This window comes from Doryrhamphus excisus, linkage group LG8 (assembly GCF_037039965.1).
Source record: "Doryrhamphus excisus strain RoL-2023G ecotype Guam linkage group LG8, RoL_Dexc_Guam_v1.1, whole genome shotgun sequence".
Lineage (NCBI taxonomy): Eukaryota > Metazoa > Chordata > Actinopteri > Syngnathiformes > Syngnathidae > Doryrhamphus > Doryrhamphus excisus.
In genome coordinates, this window is record NC_136364.1 from 21480456 (window position 1) to 21501552 (window position 21097).

Here is a 21097-nt window from a genome sequence, read left to right on the forward strand (position 1 = left end):
GAATGACATAGATCGTTGATACAAATGCAAGTGTGTAACCATTCATCATAGACATTACTAAGAAATTCCTAAGAAAACCAAACACAGTTGCATGTTTTTTCCATGTCCGGTGTTAATATAATTGTAAATATTGAATATAAAATTGCATAAAGATCAGTAATTACATTTTCGAAGTAAATACAACGATTGTTACTTTGACGTAAGACAATAATGCCAGTGTTTGATTTAGAAATAGTAAATCCTGCGGATGTCATGTGACTATCCCAGGATGCCCCAAAATGGCGGCGTATCCAGGAAGATGTCGAGAAGTTTGCTAATCCCAGAGGCGTTTTTTTTTACCACTAAAGGTAATTTTAAATCTGTTTAACAATTCCAGTGTTTCCATAGTTTGTTAAAATACGAGTGTGTTTACTATATTTTTGAATGGATTAATATCAAACAAGTAAATATCTCTGTGACAGGAAGCTACTAGCCTAAAAGTAACCTTAAAGTTTTATTTATCCCCGTTATTCATCGTTGATATGCATTTACAATTGTTTTCAGCAAGTCAAGCTAAACATTGTAAAACTCTTAAACGTGTTTTGTGTTCACATTTTGGGCTTTCTGGACGGGTTAATTGGATGTACCTCATTTTTTTGTCGAATGGCGGCCATGACTCCTCAACTGAGACGTTTAAATATTTCCCGCGTCTGTTGAATGTCCTTTACAATTACCACCTTTACTTTATAACTACTTACAATTACCATTGGACATCGCTTGATTCAATTTTGAATCGTCCCTAGTTTATCGGACTACATGTGTGGCTGCCACGGTAACAGTCGCGTTAGACGAACTATCGCGGGAGTAGACGTCTTTCAAGATGGCTGCCGTTGTAATTGTAGGCTAATTGCACAATTGAACCGTGTCTGTATGTTAGCTTGTCTGCTGTTAAAAAGTTATACTGTAAAAAATAACAAATGGCTTCAGTTGACGCGTGTGGTGCTAGCAGCTAAGGTAGGCGTTCAATTGGACACAAAAAAAGGATTAATGAGTAACGTGTATACTAAAAGTCTGCATATGACGTTAACTACAGAGGTGATGTTTGTTTTAGGTGTGTTTGGACGACACCATGCATCCCCAAATGGACCATCACCAGACTACCGTACTATATTGGTAAGCCCATTGATTCTAAAATCGAAGTCATTGTGTGGCTACATTCATTGGTCGCTAACATTAGTTGCTAACTTTTGCCAAATCGCTATTATTAGCCAAAAACATGTAAGGGAGTTCAAATATTCCTTGGTATTTTCTCATGTTAGCCCAATTCAACAGCAACAAACAGCATGAGCGTAGTCACTTTTCTTTGTCTTAAACATTTCCCATGTCACACTTTTTTTATTTTAGGTCTATTCAATAACATAATATCACCTGGAAGCCTTCCCAAGTATTACATTATGTTGAAAAAAACAGTATGACAACTACAAATTTCACAACAGGTTTTATTTAAAACAGTAACATACAAACTACATTTCAAAATGTAAAAAGATACGCAATGTGCAACTTAATTATCTAAAACCTAGAAAGAAGGAAAGGCCTGATAATACTTGATGCACTTGTGCATTAATAAACAATATAAAATATTTCAATATTGTTTTGAGTTTTTTTAAACTCAGTTGTGGTGTGGCTGTTAAAAAATATAATATTCCTTTTGAATGGCCCAAATAATTTCCTTAGGAATACTTTTACCTTCATCATCCCTTATTTGTGGTCCTTACTTTTGGAATCCACATGTGGATTTTTTTCTATTTTTGTTGATTTTTAAAAAAATATTTATTTAAAAAAAAAAAACCCAAATAATCTTCGTAAAATAATTTTATTTCCATAACATTTTCACTGTTTCCCGAACCTAATTTTACCCAAAATATTTTTCTTTTTTCTCATATTGTGATATTTAAAAATTGTCTTTCTTTAATATTTCAACTCCATGCTCCTAATTTACATTATTTTTCCTCACAATATTACAACTTTTTTTTATTAGAATGACTTTTTCTCTTGTAAATGTTGAGTTAACAATAAATTCAGTAATAATAAATAAAACAAACTTTGGACACCGCTGCCTTATTGTAATGGGAGTGCTTTGTCTGCCTGTTCAATTCTACACCTCCGGCAAAAATGATAGAATCACCTATCTTGCAGTGACCTACACACAGATGACTGTGAACAACATCTTTCGAAATAATTCATTCATTTGTTTACATCTGTTCTTCTGAGCTAGAGCTACTTGGTAAGAGAACACACTCCTGTCTTCTGCCTCTCTTCCGCCTCCTCTTTGCAATCTGCAGCCTCCTACGAATAACATCTATAAGACACAATCACAAATAATTAATATCAATGCAGTGGCACCTTAGTTCAAATACAAGGATTTGTGGTGTTTAAAAACATACTAAGATACAAGCACTCGATACTAAACAATACCAGTGTGAAAATGCTGATATGAAAAAGGTTTTTAATGAGCACAAACCTGCCACACTGTCATAGTCCTGCCGTGCTTCGTGCCAGTAGAGACTCGGCATGGTCCTCCAGTGGCGGTAAAGGCGCGTATGCAGCACTGACAGCGTGAGGAGAACGAGCAAGAAACCCAGTGCCGCTGCAGCCCACACAGCCTCATCTGACCTGGCGGTCCTCGGCAACCCGACGCTCACAAGCGTGGCTCGGCCCTCGGGGTCCTTATTGCAATCACACGGTTGGTCCTCCACACAGCTACTACAGTCATGGCTGTTAGGCAGGTCATTTACTGCCGCTGCTGGGGAATGTTCTGAGGGTGGAGACTCATCTTGCCCTTTTAATGAGTCTCCGTCACCTTTATCCAACTCTCTCTCTCTTACATCTACTACTTGATTATCTAACACTTGTGCAGTGGAACCATATTTGGCAGTCTCGCTCTGTTCCAGTGAGCCCTTAACTTGAGAACTGGCACCGTCTTCAAGCCAGTGTCTCTGAGTCCCAGTCCCAGTCCCAGGTAGTGTCTTATGTGTAGCCCCTAACATATTAGACCTTAAATGTTTTGGTGGCGAGGCTGAGGAAGCCTGATTTTGGATCTTGGTCAGAGATGTTGCTGCCCTCAGGTGAAGAGGATCTGAGCGAGCCACAAAAGCTGTTGGAGGTCCATGTGTGCCGTTGTGGTCTGAAGTGTTCTCAGACTTATTGATGGTTTTCAGCTCGGGCCATGTCAAAACACTGGATGCCTGAGTTGAACTGTTTGCTTGTATATTCCTCATTAGAACGTTGCTCTGTTTGGGTCGGATAGCAGCTCTTTTCCGCCGCTTCTTTGAGTCACGTTGCAGATCTTCCCCATTTCTGTCCCTCAGGGTTGTTGAATCTTTCTCTGCCTCGAGCCACGATGAGATGATCCGCTCACAGCATTGCCTCAGAGATTCCTGGGAATTTGGATGAACAGCTGCTTAGAAACATCTACCCGAGATATTTTTATTTTTGAGACAGAAATACGTAATGAGTGTGCATACATGATCAGAGAGATGTTTAGAGTACACAGTAATCCCTTATCTCATGGCATTATCATGGCCGTGATAAGTGAATTTCCGCTAAGTAGGACACCTTCTTTATGAATGGAATATTTTCATAGTTATGGCATAGAAAACCTGTTTACGATCTTCTAACCGCTGTGGCCTGACTACACTATGTAGTATGCAACATTTCAAGTCCTAATCCTGAGCCCTTTTTATTTGAAACTCATACCTTGGGCTCTGTCTGGCCTTCCTCTCCACGTGTGTGCTTCAGTCTCTGTCGGTTTGATGACTCGGTCAACAGCAGGTTGTACTTTCCACGGATCCGTTTGCGTGTGGTCGCCGTGCTCTGCAGCCAATGACAAACATCTGACGACGCCACAGTGGACAGCTCCAACGTTTGCCCCCAAGACACCAAAGCTATTGGCTAAATACATAGACAAAATTACATATTAGTGCTTCTAATCCACCCAGTAATGTGTTGACAAAATTCCAAAGAAATTACATACTGTAATATAAATTAATACTGTATATTGTAGCTTATCTGTGAGTAAAATATGCTCCTTCCTTCTTGTGTTTTAAGGCAGTGACGTGTTTCCTAACCATGGATTTACTGAGCTGTGGATGTGGGCTGACGATGTAGTCAGGCAGACAGGAGTTGGCAAGGACGGACACAAGGAGCCGCTCGCTGACAGCAGCACAGGGATGGTAGAGCAATACGGCCGCTCCATGCTGGCAACACAAACAAACAAACGCAAATAAAAGGGAACGTTACTGACAGTATTATCTTGTATAAAGTAACCACCTAATGTGTTTGCTTGAGCAAGAACTGATTTGATAAACACCGCCGATATATCTCAGATCAAAAGTCAAAGCAAGAAACGTGTTGATTTGAAAAGAAAAGCACCTGGCCTTTCAATAACCAATGATAACAACATGAATATTTTTGTAAATGTGTTAAAAATAAAGAATCACATGCACATAAGTATTCACAGCCTTTGGCATTAAGCTGAAAATTGATCTCCAGTGCACCCCGTTTCTACATCCTCAAGCTGTTTCTACAGCTTATTAATTAGAGGCCCCTGTGTTAAATTCACCTGTACGTTCTATATAAAAAGCTGCGACACCCTACTGTTCTCACACATAGTATGCAATCAACAATGAACATGTTTGCGCTCATGTAGCCGTGATAAACACTAAATATTCTGCCTGTGATGGAAAGAAACCTTTGGAGATGGAACTGACATGCAGATTATTGAGCCAGCGTTGAGGAGGGCAGTAGAAGTATTCTCCACTCTCTGCTCGGACCGGTCTGTATGCACCACTGCAAATCATACGTATAGACAATCACACAACAACATAAAATTGTGGACTTTTTTAACACACTGTGTTTCTCTGCACGCATTTACCTGTTAGGGATGCTGTGGCGATAGGAAATGGGTTTATCCATGCAGATCAGTCTAGCGGGCTGTCAAAGGAAATGCGGTCACATTTCATTACGTTTGTTGTACAAACAGTGAGTCATCAGGACTAATGTCATGTAAAAGGTGACATGGTATTAGTGCTGACATTGAGGATGAAGGCTGAATTAAAAGGACTTTAATAAGCATGTGCTTACAATGTATTGTTTGTACAATACAATACAATGTGTTGTTTGCCTTTAAGAAGAGGTTGTGTCATGTTGCAGCGGCAAAGGTCAGGGGAAATTCAAAGAAGCAACACTTGTTAAAACATAGTAGTTTGTGTTTACTCACCTCGGGATCATACACTGTGTAAACACTGGGGAGTCTCTGTGAAGAGCGAAGAATGAACAATGATCAAACATCTGGAACAGCAACTTGAATTGTGAATTTTTAAGTGTTTAGAGCTGACTTTGGTTGCGAGTTGGGGTGCACCCTGTACTGATCGCCAGTCAATCACACCGTATTGACAACTTAAGTCTCACAATTAACCTAACCCTTTGGACTGTGGTTCGAAACCCCACAAACAAACTGGGAGAACATGCAAACTCCACATATAGATCCATACTATAAAAAAACGTAGATCTTTACAGATTAAAAAAAATGCAAACTCCAAGAACATATTTGCTGGCCACATTAGGTGCACCTAATATACACAGTATGTGCACATAATGCGGCCAGCCAATATGGATACTGTATCCATGGTTACCTGAGTGGACTCAAGCCAAGCAGATCCTGGACATCCCTTGTAGACATCGTCTGGCGGTAGGTCCCTCTCCACAAACAGCTATACGAAATGAACAGTCCCCAGTGAATTGTATACACGATACATTAAGTATAACCTGAAAAAAACTTGCTCACCTTTCCATTGTCACATTGTGAACCGCGATACTCGGAGACATTGCACCGACCCAAACAAAACGACAAAGCGGCCAACACGGCCACCGTGTGGGTCAGCATGCTAGTCAGTCATCCAGATGAAAGAAAGCGCTCCATGGATTCACGCCTGGGCTACTACAGCTCATACGGCAATGAGAGCAAGTTTTCCAAGTCCGAAAGACACATCTCTTGAGCTTGAAAGAGTAAGTTTATCATGACGATGTCTTCTGTGTCTCACTTGGTAGTACACAGTTCCTACGCAAGGAAAACAAAAGTTTACTATTTGCTACCAACAACAACGGAAGTGCTTTCCTTGAACTTTCAGAATGTAAGCACATGTCACTAGATGCATTTGGTTTTATTAATACGATTTGTTATTCGTGGGTGCATGTAGTTATTTGTTTATGATGTCATATCGTTGAGCTTTTTTACGAAAATATAACTCAAATATGTGAATGTGTTTTAGCTTTACAATGGGCTTTTATTTTTGTAAAACAGTTGAAGTACCGGAATTACATTAGTTTAACTTCACTTCATCAGTCTCAAAAACGAGTTTTACGGAAGCTGGAAAGGTATAGCTTTTTTTCCCAATTCATAGGTGTATGGATTGTAATCAGTAAATAACTTTTATTATGCTAATGCATCACTTTATAGCATTATTGTGCCGCCAGCCCGGCAAGAAATGGCAAAAAATTATTTTTCCATGTTTTGGACCATAGACGGATACCATTATGTCTCCACATGCAGTGTAACTGGCATTACCTGTTGGCACAGGTAAGCAGCGAGTTTTCAAAATAAAGGCATGCAAATCATTTTTGTTTAATAAAACAAGTAAACAATCATTTTGAATATACCCAGACATTTATTTCTTAACGGAGCCTAGATTGTTCACTTAATATGAATTAGCTTGGTATTTTGTAATAATATATATTTTTTGCTTTTTATTTAATTTGAAATTCCCCTATTGGCAAATACTTAGACCCAGCCCTATCGTTGTGTCTGTGTGCACTCACACCTATGTTAAACCTGGACTGAGGGTGTGTTTGAGGAGACTTCTCGAGAGGAGAAGGGTGGGAATAAATGGAGTTCAGAAACACTGAAGGTTTGCTAACTAATTTCATATTTTACTTTTTTTGTTTGTAATATTGACAAATATTTAGGATGTGCATATGTGAGTACTTGCCTGCATGGTTACACAATCCACGGAGTGTTTCAGCCTTGTTTTATGAGGCGTGGCACACCATATATTATTACAACAAGATAATTCAATGGGTTTCCAGTTTGTTCATTTACCTTCATTTTGCTAAAAGTACAACACTCAAATACGTGTGGAAATAAGGAAGTACAGTCAACTGATGACATTTGTTGTTGGCTGTGTATATGAAGTATTTGCTCATGTTGACAATGGAAGAATTGAAATCCAAAGTGTTGCTGATGTGATATATACGTGTGTTGTGTGTAGCTCCCGATGGAGCTCCAAGTGTAGAAGAACCAATAGTGACCACTCCTGTTCGTCTGGGATCCCTCGCTGAGGAAACAGAGCCTCTAGAACCGGAGAAGTGTGAAGATGGCAAGGATCGTGCAGAAATTACAGATTACAGCCAGGTGAGCAAGAGATATTTGCAAAATTGCACGTTTTTGACTTGATTTGTTTGTTCCCATGCAGGCGCCATACTCGCTTGACAGTTCTCCATCATCTTCAGACAGTGAGGATGAATGCAAGAAGGAAAAGAAGAAGAAACTGAAGAAGAAGAGGAAGAAAAAGAAAGTATGTGTCTATTTATCTGCAGGAATTGAACTAATACGGTGTTGCTTTGAACAATACAAATGCACTATGATCGGCGTTATGCCCAGCAGGGGCTGGAGCCTATCCCACTTGAGTTAGGTTAAAAGGCAGACTACACACTGGGAGTATTTATGAATGGGACATTAAGCAGGAATTGATCTTATGCCAACTCAGTGAAACATTTTTAAACAAGTTGTATTTTTACCCCCAATTGGAGGACGTTGTTTTCATTTCAGGGTGGAGGAAGTACTGAATAGGCACACAGTTGCTTGCACAAAGCTAAACTGGACTAACCTGAGATTAAAATGTTTGGGAAAAACAGAGCAGTTGCTGTTTGTGATTACAATGAGATGATTGCATAGCTGCAATGGGCGTCATGTGTTTGAAGAGCCCTTCCCTTCTTGTGCTACCATAAAGACTTCATTTACAACAGGCACAAACAAATAAAATGCAAAAAACTCTCTTCACAGGATTCCAGCTCCTCTTCCTCATCTTCATCCTCATCGTCTTCATCCTCCTCGTCCTCCAGTAGCTCCTCAGACAGTGATAGCGATAGCGAGGTAAGCTGCGATCACATCCTGCTGCAGCATGTCTCACACTGGAAGAATTTTGTCATCACACGTTTGCATTCAGAACCCCATCACTCTGCCTGGAGCCATGTCAGCAACATGGTGTGTTTGCAGAAATCATTGCAATGCTTTTTGCATGCATATGCACACCCCTCGTCTTTCATCATGAAGCCAAACTATCTCTGGAATGAGTGAGAGTAGTTGTACTAACCCAATGCCGAGTTATTTAATAGCAGTGCTTGTTTGTTGTGCTCATGTCAGCAAAAACAGCTTGGCAGTGAAGAGATAAAAATGCTTTTAATACACTTTTAATAAACTCGTCTTATATTTTGAAAAGGCACTTTGCTTGAAAGAAACAGGAAGTGCAGGAATATTGAGTTGTCACCTCAGGCAGGTGAAAACAAAAGCTTCAGGGCTAAATCTTTACATTCTACAAAATAGAGCTACTTGCCTGGACTGCCTGGACTGTAATGCTTCAGGTAGAAATATTTGTCAAAGTAGGCGGTGGCGCGAATGTCCTGCAACTGCTTGCAAGAAGTATCTGATAGGAGAGGGGGACACACCCATTTGGAATGCTTGGAAAGGACAAGTCATGGCAATAAATTCAGACGGGTTGTCAATTCTTCTTTTTTTTATATTGGCAGCACCAGAACTAAAAGAATATATGCCAGTTTATTTGAATTTAAATGTAATTTGTATTGCTTAATTTAAAACATTTAAAAGCATTACACAACGGTTGTCCTGTCCTTATGTAAAATAAGTAGTAATCATGAGTAGAGATTATCATGGAAGGTGAAGGAAGGGCAATACTGACCTGTAAAACCAGTTGTTCACCTTTTGTTGAGTGCTTTATGAAATACTTGCACAACACCAGATAAAGGTTGATCACTTAAAAAACAATTACACACTTTTCTTTATTGCCATTACCACCTTTTTTCCAACATATATTCATTAATCATAATGTTTTGTGCTTGAATACAACCTATTGTTAGTCAGAATATATGCATATTTAAATAAATTGTATGTATTTTCAAGCATAACAATGGCTTAATGAGTAAAATATATATATATAGTAAACCATGAAGAAGATGATTCAGATTGTGACTGTAGTATTCTATATTTTTCTGGGTGACAAACCAATTTTCAAAGTTTCAAAATCTATTTAGAACACCCATTTTATTACTTTTATTTTTGTCTCTCTCTCCAGTTTCTCTTCTTCTTTTCTGTGTTTCTTCTTGCTCCGGTCCGGTCGCTCCAAATGCGCATAACAATAATGTGTAGTTCCCTGCCTGATCAACTGCATTATTATCCTGTAGGATGACAAGAAAAAGAAAAAGAAAAAAAAGGATAAGAAGAAAGAGGTGAAGCAGTACAAGTGGGACAATGTACTAATAACACCATCTGGTGAGTGACAGCTCTTAAGTCCTGTGAGTTTCCCAAACTGTGATTTGTTATAATAAACGCGTGTGTGGCATAGTTCCAAACTGAGTACAACATGTTGAGTTATTATACATAATAACAATATGTATGCAATTTGAAGGAGTCTCCATGGATTCACAGATAATTGTCCCATGCATTTATAGTAGCAGCCATTTGGCATAAAGCCATGCGTTTCATACACTCACTAGTAAACTAGCATGAACGGCTATGCAATGATAATCACAGGCACTGATATGTTTTCACTTTACTCAGAGGAGCAACTGGAATTTGCAGAGGACTTGAAGATGAAGCCGGTGAGAGAGATATAAAGTATTTTATATGTTTGGGATTATGATGGAATTTTCCATATTACATCTACTCATCCATTGCATCTACTTTTCTGGCTTCTTCCAGGATTCTAGCTCATCTGATGACAATGACAAGAAAGAGAAGAAGAAGAAGCACAAGAAGAAGAAGGTACTTTAGATATACTTTTAAAAAAAATGCTAATTTTACCAAAATTGAATACTATGCCTGTCAAAAGTAACATTAATTTATCCTCACGAGAGTCGCGGGAGAGCTGGAGCCTATCCCAGCCGGGGTACACCCTGGACTGGTGGCCAGCCAATCACAGGGCACATATAGACAAACAACCATTCACACTCACGTTCATACCTATGGACAATTTGGAGTCGCTAATTAACCTAGCATGTTTTTGGAATGTGGGAGGAAACCGGAGTACCCGGAGAAAACCCACGCATGCACGGGGAGAACATGCAAACTCCACACAGAGATGGCCGGGGGGTGGAATCGAACTCGGGTCTCCTAGCTGTGTGGCCTGCGTGCAAAGCAGCCTCAAAAATAACATATTACTTAATTTACCCATGCATTTCTTTAAGTAGGGTACAATTTTTAGCCCCTTGTAGACCCACCACCTACGGGGGCAAGCATAAGGGTCCGGTGCATTGTGTGTTGGGTGGCGGTCAAGGTACCTGGAAGAGGAAAGCTTTCTGTGCGGGTTATGGTGTGTAGCTGCACGACAGAAGTCCACAATTCAATATACAAAGCACCGAAAAAGAGCATATTCGGTCCCCTTTAACAAAATACCGTAAAAATGTGCTCATGTCGGACATAGTTGCAAATGTTTGCAAATGTTTGTCATGATTAATGAATTGAAAACTGTGTTTAATCCGATTTTATCATTTGACAGCACTAATTAAAACATGGCCAACAAATGCATTTCATGTGTGTAACACATGCTTTTCTCTGCTGACGTCGCAGGATTCCTCTTCATCTGACAGCGAGGAGGAAAAGAAGAAGAAAAAGAAGAAAAAGGACAAGAAGAAAAAGAAAGACAAGAAGAAAAAGAAGGTATGTCAAACTATTTAGGAGGCTGGAAGTGAATGCATCACAACAGTCTGCATTCTGTTTTTGTCTAAAATGTTTGCCAAAATGTTACCCTTACTTTTGTACTGTATTGCACAGAACAAAGTAGTATGTTTGACCTTTGCAAAATATGCCCATTTGTCGCATTGCTGGCTAAATGCCTTTGCAGTTTTTTTGACTGCTAAATAAGCCGTCATGGGGCCAAGGAGAATTGCGAGTGAGCAAGGTGAGAAACATTAAACACTATGAATTCAATCTTGTCGGCATTTATGGGAAATCTGCAACCATAAGTTCTACCTGTTTGTCATTTATCATTATTTTGCATTGTTTTCTGCATGTAAAGCTAATTATTTTTTATTAAATGTAGTTTTTGTTAATACTTGTCTGGTATTGATTCATTGGATTGACATTATTTCATATGTTAAAAATTGCCTCCATTTTTGTCCGACCATTTGGAATGAATTGATAACGAAAACTGAGGAATCACTGTAAATAATGAAGTCAAGAAAACATCAAACATCTATTTTATTGTCTACTTCACAGGATTCCTCTTCCTCCTCATCTGACAGTTCTTCCTCTGATAGCGAAGATGAAAAGAAGAAGAAGAAGAAAAAGAAGAAGGTAGTCTAAATGCTTATGATGTCCACTTCTCCCACATTCCAAAAACATGCTAGGTTAATTAGCGACTCCAAATTGTCCATAGGTATGAATGTGAGTGTGAATGGTTGTTTGTCTATATGTGCCCTGTGATTGGCTGGCCACCAGTCCAGTGTACCCCCTAAAGTCAGCTGGGATAGGCTCCAGCATACCCGCAACTCTAGTGAGGATAAGGAGGATAATAAGCGCCAATATGGATGGATGGACTGGGATATAATAATATAATAATAATAATATAATAATGCCAGTGTGGTGTTCTTTTACAGGATTCCAGTTCTTCCTCCTCCTCTTCCTCATCTTCCTCCTCTTCCTCATCTGACAGTGATGATAACAAGAAAAAGAAGAAAAGGGGTAAAAGGAAAAAGAAAGCTAAGAAAAAGGTATGTGTGACGTATGTTGAACTTGATTTTTAGGTACGCTCTAAAACTGAATCCAGTACAAGAAGTTGGTTTACACTTTTGTTACTCCTGATTTGAATCAGATTGAACACTTGCTCTACGTATATGTATCAGTTTCATGGATTATTCACTGAGAAAGTCAGGGTGAAATGCTGAAAAATACCATTACCCAATGCCAACGCATATTTAAAGGGTTTCCCCTTGCAGCATGCTTCACTCAACACATATTGTGTGTTACGATTGCGTAATCCCACTGACAAACAAATGGAATCCAGCCTTGGGTGTGGTGGTAATGTTTGTCGTTAAATAAGATTATGAGTGATGAATTGATTTAACAATATCTTTACTACTGTGGCTGCAGTGGTGTGTAGTGTAGAATTGCACTGCACTGTAAGAGGTGGGCTGCACGGTGAGGGAGTGGATAGCGTGCAGGCCACATCTCTGTGTGGAGTTTGCATGTTCTCCCTGTCCAAATTGTCCATAGGTATGAATGTGAGTGTGAATGGTTGTTTGTCTATATGGGCCCTGTGATTGGCTGGCCACCAGTCCAGGGTGTACCCCGCCTCTTGCCTGAAGACAGCTGGGATAGGCTCCAGCACCCCCGCGATTTTTGTGAGGATAAGCGGTAGAAAATGAATGTTAAAAGTGTTTGTTTGTATAACAAAAGCCTTTGTGTATTATACAATATTTTTTGAGTATCATTAACATGTTTATCATGTTTATGAACAAATGTTTATTTATTTTTCTCACAGGATTCTAGCTCTTCATCATCCTCATCGTCCTCTGATAGTGATAAAGATAAGAAGAAGAAAAAGAGTAAGAAGGATGATAAAAAGGTAAACTCGTTTTTCTATTTATTATTATTTTTTTATCTTTACGTCTCCAAATGTTACTTTTGTGGGCCTCTTAGGACATTTTTGTTGCTCAGGAATGTTGAGTCAGGATCCTTTTCTCATCACATAATGTCAAAATATATGAAAAGGTTCTATTACATGAGCACAATTTTGATAAAAATGCATTTAATATGTCTGCAAACTAGTCAAGTGTACAGGAAATGAAATCCAGAGTGGATCCACACACATTCGTCATTCTCGCAAATTCACATTTACTGTATTTACTGTACTTCTTTGGGACATGTGGGACTGTGAATTGAATAACGTGATGCATTTCAAATGAAATGACTTCAAAAATGTATTGATTCTTATTCACAGATTGATGAGCAAGAACTCAACGATGCTGCTTCACTTTCCACAGCTGGTGAGTTTTTGTTTCCTGGAATCAGGGCAGCAAAACGTGTTCATGATATTGACGTTCTGCTGCAGGTGTTGATACTGCAGTTTCAAACGTTTCAGATGAGACAAAGAAAGATACGGACGATGACAAGGTGACACACTCACGTTTAAAATGATGTCTGTCACACGTGTTAGCAGCACATCAACACGGTCTCTTGTTGGTCTTTTTCAGTCCAAAGTGACTGAAGATGGATCTGCGGTCTCTTTACCAGGTGGGTAGTCTGCAACTCTATGTTTTGTGAGGTGTCAATGTTGTAACTCTAACACTTGGCCAGCAGGGGGAGGAGAGGTGTTCCCTTGTGGTACTGAGGAGGGCCACCTGAGCGATGACGAGGGAGAGGACGGGGACGAAAAGGAGATGAAGAAGAAAAAGAAGCTGAAGAAGAAGAAGAAGGTGATTACATTGTATGCATATAATGGTAATGGTAATGTTAATGGTTTAATTTCATTTGAACATGCATCAGATTACAATTGAGTGCATCCCATAATCAGTTCCCAGTTCCACATGTCCAAAAGGAGTAGGAAGAAGCAAAGCTTATTAAATCCTACCCCTCCATCTGGTACTTTTACAATCAGTAACTGTTACATTTGTTATCTTCCTCTTTTCCCAATATAGTTTAAGTTTTTTATTTTTTTAAATTTAAAATTAAACATTTTTAATTTTTAAAAAATATGTTTTATTTTTATTTTTGTTTTATTATTTTTTAATTAATTTGTTTTTATCACGTACTGAAGTACAAGGTGATATGAGCATCCAATGCCATAATGGGTACCATAGTAAGTGTCAATATAGTGATATATATAGCACATCATGACTGGTTCAAGACTCTTCATCCTTGTATTTAGCAAATTTATTTTATTTATTAATTTATTTTATTAATTTTTAATAATTTTTTGGGTGTTTTTAAACATTTTTTTATTTTTTTTTATTTTTTGTCCCGTACCAAAGTACTCGGTGATATGAGCATCCAATGCCATAATGGGTACCATAGTAAGTGTCAATATAGTGATATACAGTGAAGAAAATAAGTATTTGAACACCCTGCTATTTTGCTATTTCTCCCACTTAGAAATCATGGAGGGGTCTGAAATTTTCATCGTAGGTGCATGTCCACTGTGAGAGAGATAAACTAAAAAGAAAAATCCAGAAATCACAATGCATGATTTTTTAACAATTTATTTGTGTGATACAGCTGCAAATAAGTATTTGAACACCTGAGAAAATGAATGTTAATATTTGGTACAGTAGCCTTTGTTTGCTATTACAGAGGTCAAACGTTTCCTGTAGTTTTTCACCAGGTTTGCACACACTGCAGGAGGGATCTTGGCCCACTCCTCCACACAGATCTTCTCTAGATCAGTCAGGTTTCTGGGCTGTCGCTGAGAAACACGGAGTTTGAGCTCCCTCCAAAGATTTTCGATTGGGTTCAGGTCTGGAGACTGGCTGGGCCATGCTAGAACCTTGATATGCTTCTTACGGAGCCACTCCTTGGTTTTCCTGGCTGTGTGCTTCGGGTCGTTGTCGTGTTGGAAGACCCAGCCACGACCCATCTTCAATGCTCTGACAGAGGGAAGGAGGTTGTTCCCCAAAATCTCACAATACACGGCCCCAGTCATCCTCTCTTTAATGCAGTGCACTCGTCCTGTCCCATGTGCAGAAAAACACCCCCAAAGCATGATGCTACCACCCCCATGCTTCACAGTAGGGATGGTGTTCTTCGGATTGTACTCTTCATTCTTCTTCCTCCAAACACGCTTATTGGAATTATGACCAAAAAGTTCTATTTTGGTCTCATCTGACCATAAAACTTTCTCCCATGACTCCTCTGTATCATCCAAATGGTCATATGCAAACTTAAGACGGGCCTTGACATGTGCTGGTTTAAGCAGGGGAACCTTTCGTGCCATGCATGATTTCACATCATGACGTCTTAGTGTATTACCTACAGTAACCTTGGAAACGGTGGTCCCAGCTCTTTTCAGGTCATTGACCAAGTCCTGTCGTGTAGTTCTGGGCTGATTCCTCACCTTTCTTAGAATCATTGAGACCCCACGAGGTGATATCTTGCATGGGGCTCCACTCCGATTGAGATTGACCGTCATGTTTAGCTTCTTCCATTTTCTAATGATAGCTCCAACAGTGGACCTTTTTTCACCAAGCTGCTTGGTAATTGCTCCGTAGCCCTTTCCAGCCTTGTGGAGGTGTACAATTTTGTCTCTGGTGTCTTTGGACAGCTCTTTGGTCTTCGCCATGTTACAAGTTAAAGTCTTACTGATTGTATGGGGTGGACAGGTGTCTTTATGCAGCTAACGACCTCAAACAGGTGCATCTGATTCAGGATGATACATGGAGTGCAGGTGGACTTCTAATGGGCAGACTAACAGGTCTTTCAGGGTCAGAATTCTAGATGATACACAGGTGTTCAAATACTTATTTGCAGCTGTATCACACAAATAAATTGTTAAAAAATCATGCATTGTGATTTCTGGATTTTTCTTTTTAGTTTATCTCTCTCACAGTGGACATGCACCTACGATGAAAATTTCAGACCCCTCCATGATTTCTAAGTGGGAGAAATAGCAAAATAGCAGGGTGTTCAAATACTTATTTTCTTCACTGTATATAGCACATCATGACTGGTTCAAGACTCTTCATCCTTGTATTTAGCAAACATCAACTGCTTGTATTGTTTCTTGAATTGGCTCATCGTTGTGCATTGTTTATGTTGACCAATAAAATAATCAGACCATTTTATTTGCTCTCAATAGGATTCAAGCTCATCTTCAGACAGTGATGATGACAAGAAGAAGAAAAAGAAGAAAAAGGTACAAATATTTTGCGGACGGAGACGCACTCTCTGGAAATGAGCAAAGAATGAGTGAGACGAATAATCTGGCACCGCCTTGTCGCGCTTATTGATAGCACACAACACAGTCCTTGTTGGTGTAATGGTACAGCTGCTGCCTTTAAAGACAGCATCATCTTATGTGTATGTATAATATAAAGGGTGAATGTTTGCTGCTCTCGGTAAAATAATGGTTTGGTGTTTTTGTTTGATGTTAAGGATTCTTCCAGCTCTTCTTCCTCGTCATCATCATCTGATAGCTCTTCCTCAGACAGTGAGGATGAGAAGAAAAAGAAGAAGAAAAAGAAGAAGAAGGTGTTTTCTCTTTGGGCTAATATTTGTATTTTATTAAAGTACACAATATGGGTTGGTTTGTATTGTTGGCATACTTTTACTGTATCCACAGGATTCCAGTTCTTCCTCCTCATCTGACAGTGATGATGACAAGAAGAAAAAGAAGAAGAAAAAGAAGTTGAAGAAGAAGAAGAAGAAGAAGGTGTGTTTTTCTCCCCTCTGTTCTATAATCCAGTATTAGTCTGTGTACTATTTGGTGATTTCTATCATCTAGTACATGTTAAGTATTCTTGTTGCAATCTCATGATTTTAACAGGATGATAGTTCCTCCTCATCATCATCTTCATCTGACAGTGACGATGACAAGAAGAAGAAAAAGAAGAAAAAGAAGTTGAAGAAGAAGAAGGTGTGTTTTACAATCCAATTGTACTAAGTACTAAGTGTACTATTTGGTCATTTCTATCATCTTTATTCATTCTTAAATCCTTAAATCTCACCATTTTAACAGGATGAAAGTTCCTCCTCCTCATCGTCTTCATCTGATAGTGACGATGACAAGAAGAAGAAAAAGAAGAAGAAAAAGAAGTTGAAGAAGAAGAAGAAGAAGGTATGTGTTCTATAATCCAGTATTAGTCTGTGTACTATTTGGTAATGTATATAGTCTTTATGTTAAATATTCTTAAATCCTTAAATCTCACCAGGATGATAGTTCCTCCTCCTCATCGTCTTCATCTGATAGTGACGATGACAAGAAGAAGAAGAAGAAGAAGAAAAAGAAGTTGAAGAAGAAGAAGGTTTTTTTCCTCTCTGTTTTATAATCCAGTATTAGTCTGTGTACTATTTGGTAAATTCTATTGTCTTTATGTGAAATATTCTTGTTGCAATCTCACCATTTTAACAGGATGATAGTTCCTCCTCATCATCATCTTCATCTGATAGTGACGATGACAAGAAGAAGAAGAAAAAGAAGAAAAAGGTTTGTTTTTTTGCTCTCTTGTATAATCCAATATTAGTGTGCTATTTGATGAGTTCTATCATCTAGTATATGTTAAATATTCTTGTCGAAATGTAACCATTTTAACAGGATGATAGTTCTTCCTCATCATCATCTTCATCTGATAGTGAAGATGACAAGAAGAAGAAGAAGAAAAAGACAAAAAAGAAGAAGTTGAAGAAAAAGGTTTGTATTCCCTCTTTTGGATAATCCAATATTAGCCTGCATGCTATTTGGTGTTAATTCTATCGTCTGTATGGTTTACATTCTTGTCGCAATCTCACCATCTCAACAGGACGATAGTTCCTCCTCTTCCTCCTCCTCATCTGATAGTGACGACTGCAAGAAGAAAAAGAAAAAACAGAAGAAGAAAAATAAGAAAGTAAATAAAGATGAGCATACCACCTGTAGTTATGTTATGCTATTTTTTCATTTGGATTCAGTCATCCTGTTGACGTAATGAATGATGTCTTCCTCAGAAGGACAGCTCGTCTGATGATAGCTCCTCCTCCTCTTCCTCGTCTTCATCCTCCTCCTCTGATAGCGATGATGACAAGGTGACACGTCACTCACACATTATTCATTATCATATTGCTATGCGTCATTGCCATTTACACAACTTTATCTGCAAATGTGCAATCTTTAGAAAAAGAAGAAAAAGGATAAAAAGAAGAAGAAAAAGAAGAAGGTGACAACACACAAAACTAAACAGAAGTAAACGGATAAGTGGGAAAATAAAAATAAAAAGTCAGTATTTATGATATTTTCATTTTCCTGTGCAGGATTCCTCCTCTTCCAGCGATTCTTCTAGCAGTGATGATGACAAAAAGAAGAAAAAGAAGAAGAAAAAAGACAAGAAAAAAGTAGCGATAACAATATTGTAAATCACATAACTGAAATTGAAATTGTACTAACGCAGCGGTCGTTATTTGCATCCAAGCATTCGGATTCTTCTAGCAGTGATGATGACAAGAAAAAGAAGAAGAAGAAGAACAAAAAGAAGGTTTGTACGGCGGTTGTATAAGAATGATCTGTTAATAATTTGATGATTAATTTGAGCTAGCGTGCTTTGTATTTGCTTAGGATTCATCAAGCTCCAGTTCATCAAGTTCTTCTGGCAGTTCCAGCGAGAGTGACAAGGAAAACAAAAAGGCCAAGAAAGACAAGAAGAAAAAGGAGAAGGTAAATGATTCATATTATTAGACCAAAATCACATATCGTATTTCCTGGATGATGACACCCATGTAGGTTTGGAATTTTTTTTTCTCCCTTAATAATAAAAAGTTTCATTAAAAAAAAAATGCATTTTGCATTAAGTTGTGTTGTTATTGACTAACATTTAAAGTGTGAAAAACATGCAAAAAAAAAAAAAATCAGGAAGGGGGCAAAGACTTTTTCACACCACTGTACAGTATATTCAGTATGTTGATAAAAGGTAATAAAATGACTTAACAGTCCAGAAAATACATTAATATTCTCTATTATTGACCATATAGAGTCCTTCTGGAAAAGAGGCTACTGAGAAGACGAAGAAGACAAAGACTGTGAGCTCACCTTTTACAAAAAAAAGACTACTTTCCCTCTATCCCGTCATCATTTCTTCCTCTTTCCCCTTGCAGGAAATATCTCAGGCTGAGCAAAGCAGCCCCCCTCAAATCCAGGTCTTAGGTCCGGGTGCTAGCGGATTCTCGGCATCCAGCAGCAGCTACAGGCCGGGTGGTGCTCCAATTATGACCTTTCCGTCTCTTCCCTCCAAACCTGTCGTAAACCTGGATCCTCTGAGTCCTCCCTTCCTGTCTAAGCCATCGGTCTCCTCTGTCGGTGGTGGAGACAGAGCCCCCATTCGTAGACCTCTTAGTCCCATGGAGTCTTTGATGGGGAATCCAATTCGATACAGGGACACAGGGACCCGCTCCAGCACTCATCTCAGCTCTAGCGATCTAATCAGAGGTTCCAGGTCTTACAAGTGATTATATGTCAGCCTTGTACTGAGTTTTACTAATACAAGTGAAATGGCTGCTCCAGTGATAAATCATGCTTTGGTAATTCAATATGATATCTCATACGTTAAAGACGATGTGTGTTTTCTGGGGTCATTGGGAGTTGGAATTTTTTTTTTTGGATCACAGGAAATAATTTGATGCTTTTTCATGCAATAAAAAAAATCTTATTTTATTTAGTTTTATATGTCTCGTATTAATAGATGTTGACTGCGTGATAATTTGAAATGTCCAAATTGTGCCCAAAGTGGTAAGATTTTGTGTGATTTCTTGCACTGCCTTAATCCTCTTTCACCAGAGCTTCACCGGTTGCCTCTGGAATCTGGAATTGCGTCTCGTATTCCACTCCTCCATGACAACATCACTAACCTGATGGATGGACTCTACTTGCACTCCTCCATCTTGCTTTAGAGAATGCCATCTTCTTTAGCAAAGGAGTGGTCGTCTTGGAGGTGTGTTTGGGGTCCTTATCATGTTGGAATCCTGACCTGCGGCCCAGTTTCCAAAAGAGACCGTCATGCTTTGGTCCAGTATGTCGCAATACCCTCAATAATTGACAGAACCTCACCTGTCATGATGAAAAAATAACCATTCATACAAACATATTATGGTTGATCTTATTTTGAACATGCATACATGTTACATTGCAACACATCACATAGTACAATACCACGTACATGTCCAAAAAAAGAGAAAGAACAAGCAAAGCTAATTTAATCCTACCTTTTCTCAGTTTCACGCTGATTGCTAATACATGTATTCACTTCCTGTATTCCAAATGTACTCTTTGGCAATACCGAAATGCTTAAAAACATGATAAGGCAGTATAATAACGTGGTACAACAAGAGTCAAGGTGATACTGTAAATAAATGATTTAACAGACATGATAAATATATAACAACTGCTGAAAAGGTTAATCATTGACAGAAAGAGTTTATAGCAATATAGATTATCCTAGCTGACCTTTTTTGTAGTACAGTTAGCATGTGAAGTACGCTTTTATAGTTATTTCCCCACAATATGTTAGATATGGCAAAACCAAGAGTATGAAGTAATGTTTGGAACAGAAAGGATTTTGCTTTATTTATTGTGGATGTATTTCTTGTCACTTTATGTTTTATATTTTTAATGAGGGATTACTAGCTAGCTCGTGGTTAGCATGCTAGTCAGGCAGGATCGGGAAAATGTGGGTTTGGACATCTCTGTGTTTTTAATGCTCTACATTTGTACAACCTCTGGTTCTAATTGTGAAAAATACAAAAAAAAATTGCAACCGAATACAGTCTGTAGTAAACATCGAATCTCCGCAAAGTGTTTATATTCAACATTTGGAGCCTTCTATGTCCTGAATTTTGTGATGAATCTTATCAATTTGTGGTAATTCCTGTTGTACTTGAACGCAACCCCCAGGCCCTTTGCAAAGCAGCCGAGGGAGTGGTCAGGTTAGGTCACGTGGTGTGAGGTGCCGTCTGTGTATTATTTCTTCCAATGCTTTTTCTCCCGATTGTGTTGTTTGTTGGATCAACTGACAAGATGTCCTTCGATCTCTCTTCAGGTAAGTTAGCATAAACCAACACTTTGTGACATAATATAGCATCCATATTTTATGTGTT

At 38.7% G+C, this 21097-nt stretch overlaps 3 protein-coding genes and 1 long non-coding RNA gene across 14 annotated transcripts in view; 3 read left to right on the forward strand and 1 right to left on the reverse strand.

Annotated features, from left to right (window-relative positions):
* Positions 1-116: 116 nt before the first annotated feature.
* LOC131134988 (uncharacterized) lies at positions 117-4376 on the forward strand. The gene is made up of 3 exons (XR_013627927.1): positions 117-347; positions 1091-1152; positions 4087-4376. It is a non-coding gene; the product is annotated as an uncharacterized LOC131134988 (long non-coding RNA).
* On the reverse strand, positions 1458-6092 carry tp53i13 (tumor protein p53 inducible protein 13). Of its 2 annotated transcripts, none has more exons than XM_058080757.2 (9): positions 5825-6092; positions 5673-5750; positions 5258-5293; positions 4913-4971; positions 4749-4827; positions 4107-4235; positions 3736-3852; positions 2501-3416; positions 1458-2338 (listed from the first exon to the last, which is right to left on the reverse strand). In XM_058080757.2, exons 1-9 carry the CDS (start codon positions 5921-5923, stop codon positions 2232-2234), a joined length of 1620 nt encoding a protein of 539 aa, XP_057936740.2. In that variant the 5' UTR covers positions 5924-6092; the 3' UTR covers positions 1458-2231. The 2 variants fall into 2 exon arrangements, with proteins under 2 accessions (XP_057936740.2, XP_057936738.2); XM_058080755.2 differs by having other exon boundaries at positions 3736-3930.
* A 734-nt stretch (positions 6093-6826) lies between these two features.
* Positions 6827-19651, forward strand: LOC131134979 (uncharacterized). Of its 10 annotated transcripts, none has more exons than XM_078793026.1 (30): positions 6827-6944; positions 7305-7447; positions 7509-7610; positions 8099-8188; positions 9514-9601; positions 9890-9930; positions 10031-10093; positions 10898-10987; positions 11546-11623; positions 11926-12039; positions 12810-12893; positions 13269-13314; positions 13380-13441; positions 13522-13561; positions 13625-13743; positions 16119-16175; positions 16415-16510; positions 16602-16691; positions 16806-16895; positions 16998-17096; positions 17391-17465; positions 17574-17669; positions 17779-17865; positions 17966-18040; positions 18130-18171; positions 18266-18346; positions 18424-18486; positions 18567-18665; positions 18980-19027; positions 19103-19651. In XM_078793026.1, the coding sequence occupies exons 1-30, from the start codon at positions 6923-6925 to the stop codon at positions 19451-19453; spliced, it is 2631 nt and encodes an 876-aa protein (XP_078649152.1). In that variant the 5' UTR covers positions 6827-6922; the 3' UTR covers positions 19454-19651. The 10 variants fall into 10 exon arrangements, with proteins under 10 accessions (XP_078649152.1, XP_078649151.1, XP_078649153.1 ...); XM_078793025.1 differs by having other exon boundaries at positions 16415-16505; positions 16600-16691; positions 17963-18040; XM_078793027.1 differs by having other exon boundaries at positions 17391-17454; positions 17572-17669; positions 17963-18040; positions 19103-19650.
* A 1244-nt stretch (positions 19652-20895) lies between these two features.
* Positions 20896-21097, forward strand: part of igsf11 (immunoglobulin superfamily member 11) — a 140361-nt gene continuing 140159 nt past the window's right edge. The window contains exon 1 of the mRNA XM_058080758.2: positions 20896-21039. The gene's annotated coding sequence lies outside the window, so the exon portion shown is untranslated. The remainder of the gene's footprint in view (positions 21040-21097) is intronic.

What these genes read in the sequence shown, in the direction of transcription:
- tp53i13 (XM_058080755.2), bottom strand. Translation starts at nt 5,923, where the DNA reads ATGCTGACCCACACGGTGGCCGTGTTGGCCGCTTTGTCGTTTTGTTTG. An exon ending in ACACAGTGTATGATCCCGAG is followed by an intron (nt 4,972 to 5,257) that starts GTGAGTAAACAC and finishes TTCCTTTGACAG; the next exon opens with CCCGCTAGACTGATCTGCAT. An exon ending in CGCCACAGCATCCCTAACAG is followed by an intron (nt 4,828 to 4,912) that starts GTAAATGCGTGC and finishes TATGATTTGCAG; the next exon opens with TGGTGCATACAGACCGGTCC.
- LOC131134979 (XM_078793022.1), top strand. Translation starts at nt 6,923, where the DNA reads ATGGAGTTCAGAAACACTGAAG. An exon ending in ACAGTGATAGCGATAGCGAG is followed by an intron (nt 8,189 to 9,513) that starts GTAAGCTGCGAT and finishes ATTATCCTGTAG; the next exon opens with GATGACAAGAAAAAGAAAAA. An exon ending in AGAAGAAGAACAAAAAGAAG is followed by an intron (nt 18,487 to 18,566) that starts GTTTGTACGGCG and finishes GTATTTGCTTAG; the next exon opens with GATTCATCAAGCTCCAGTTC.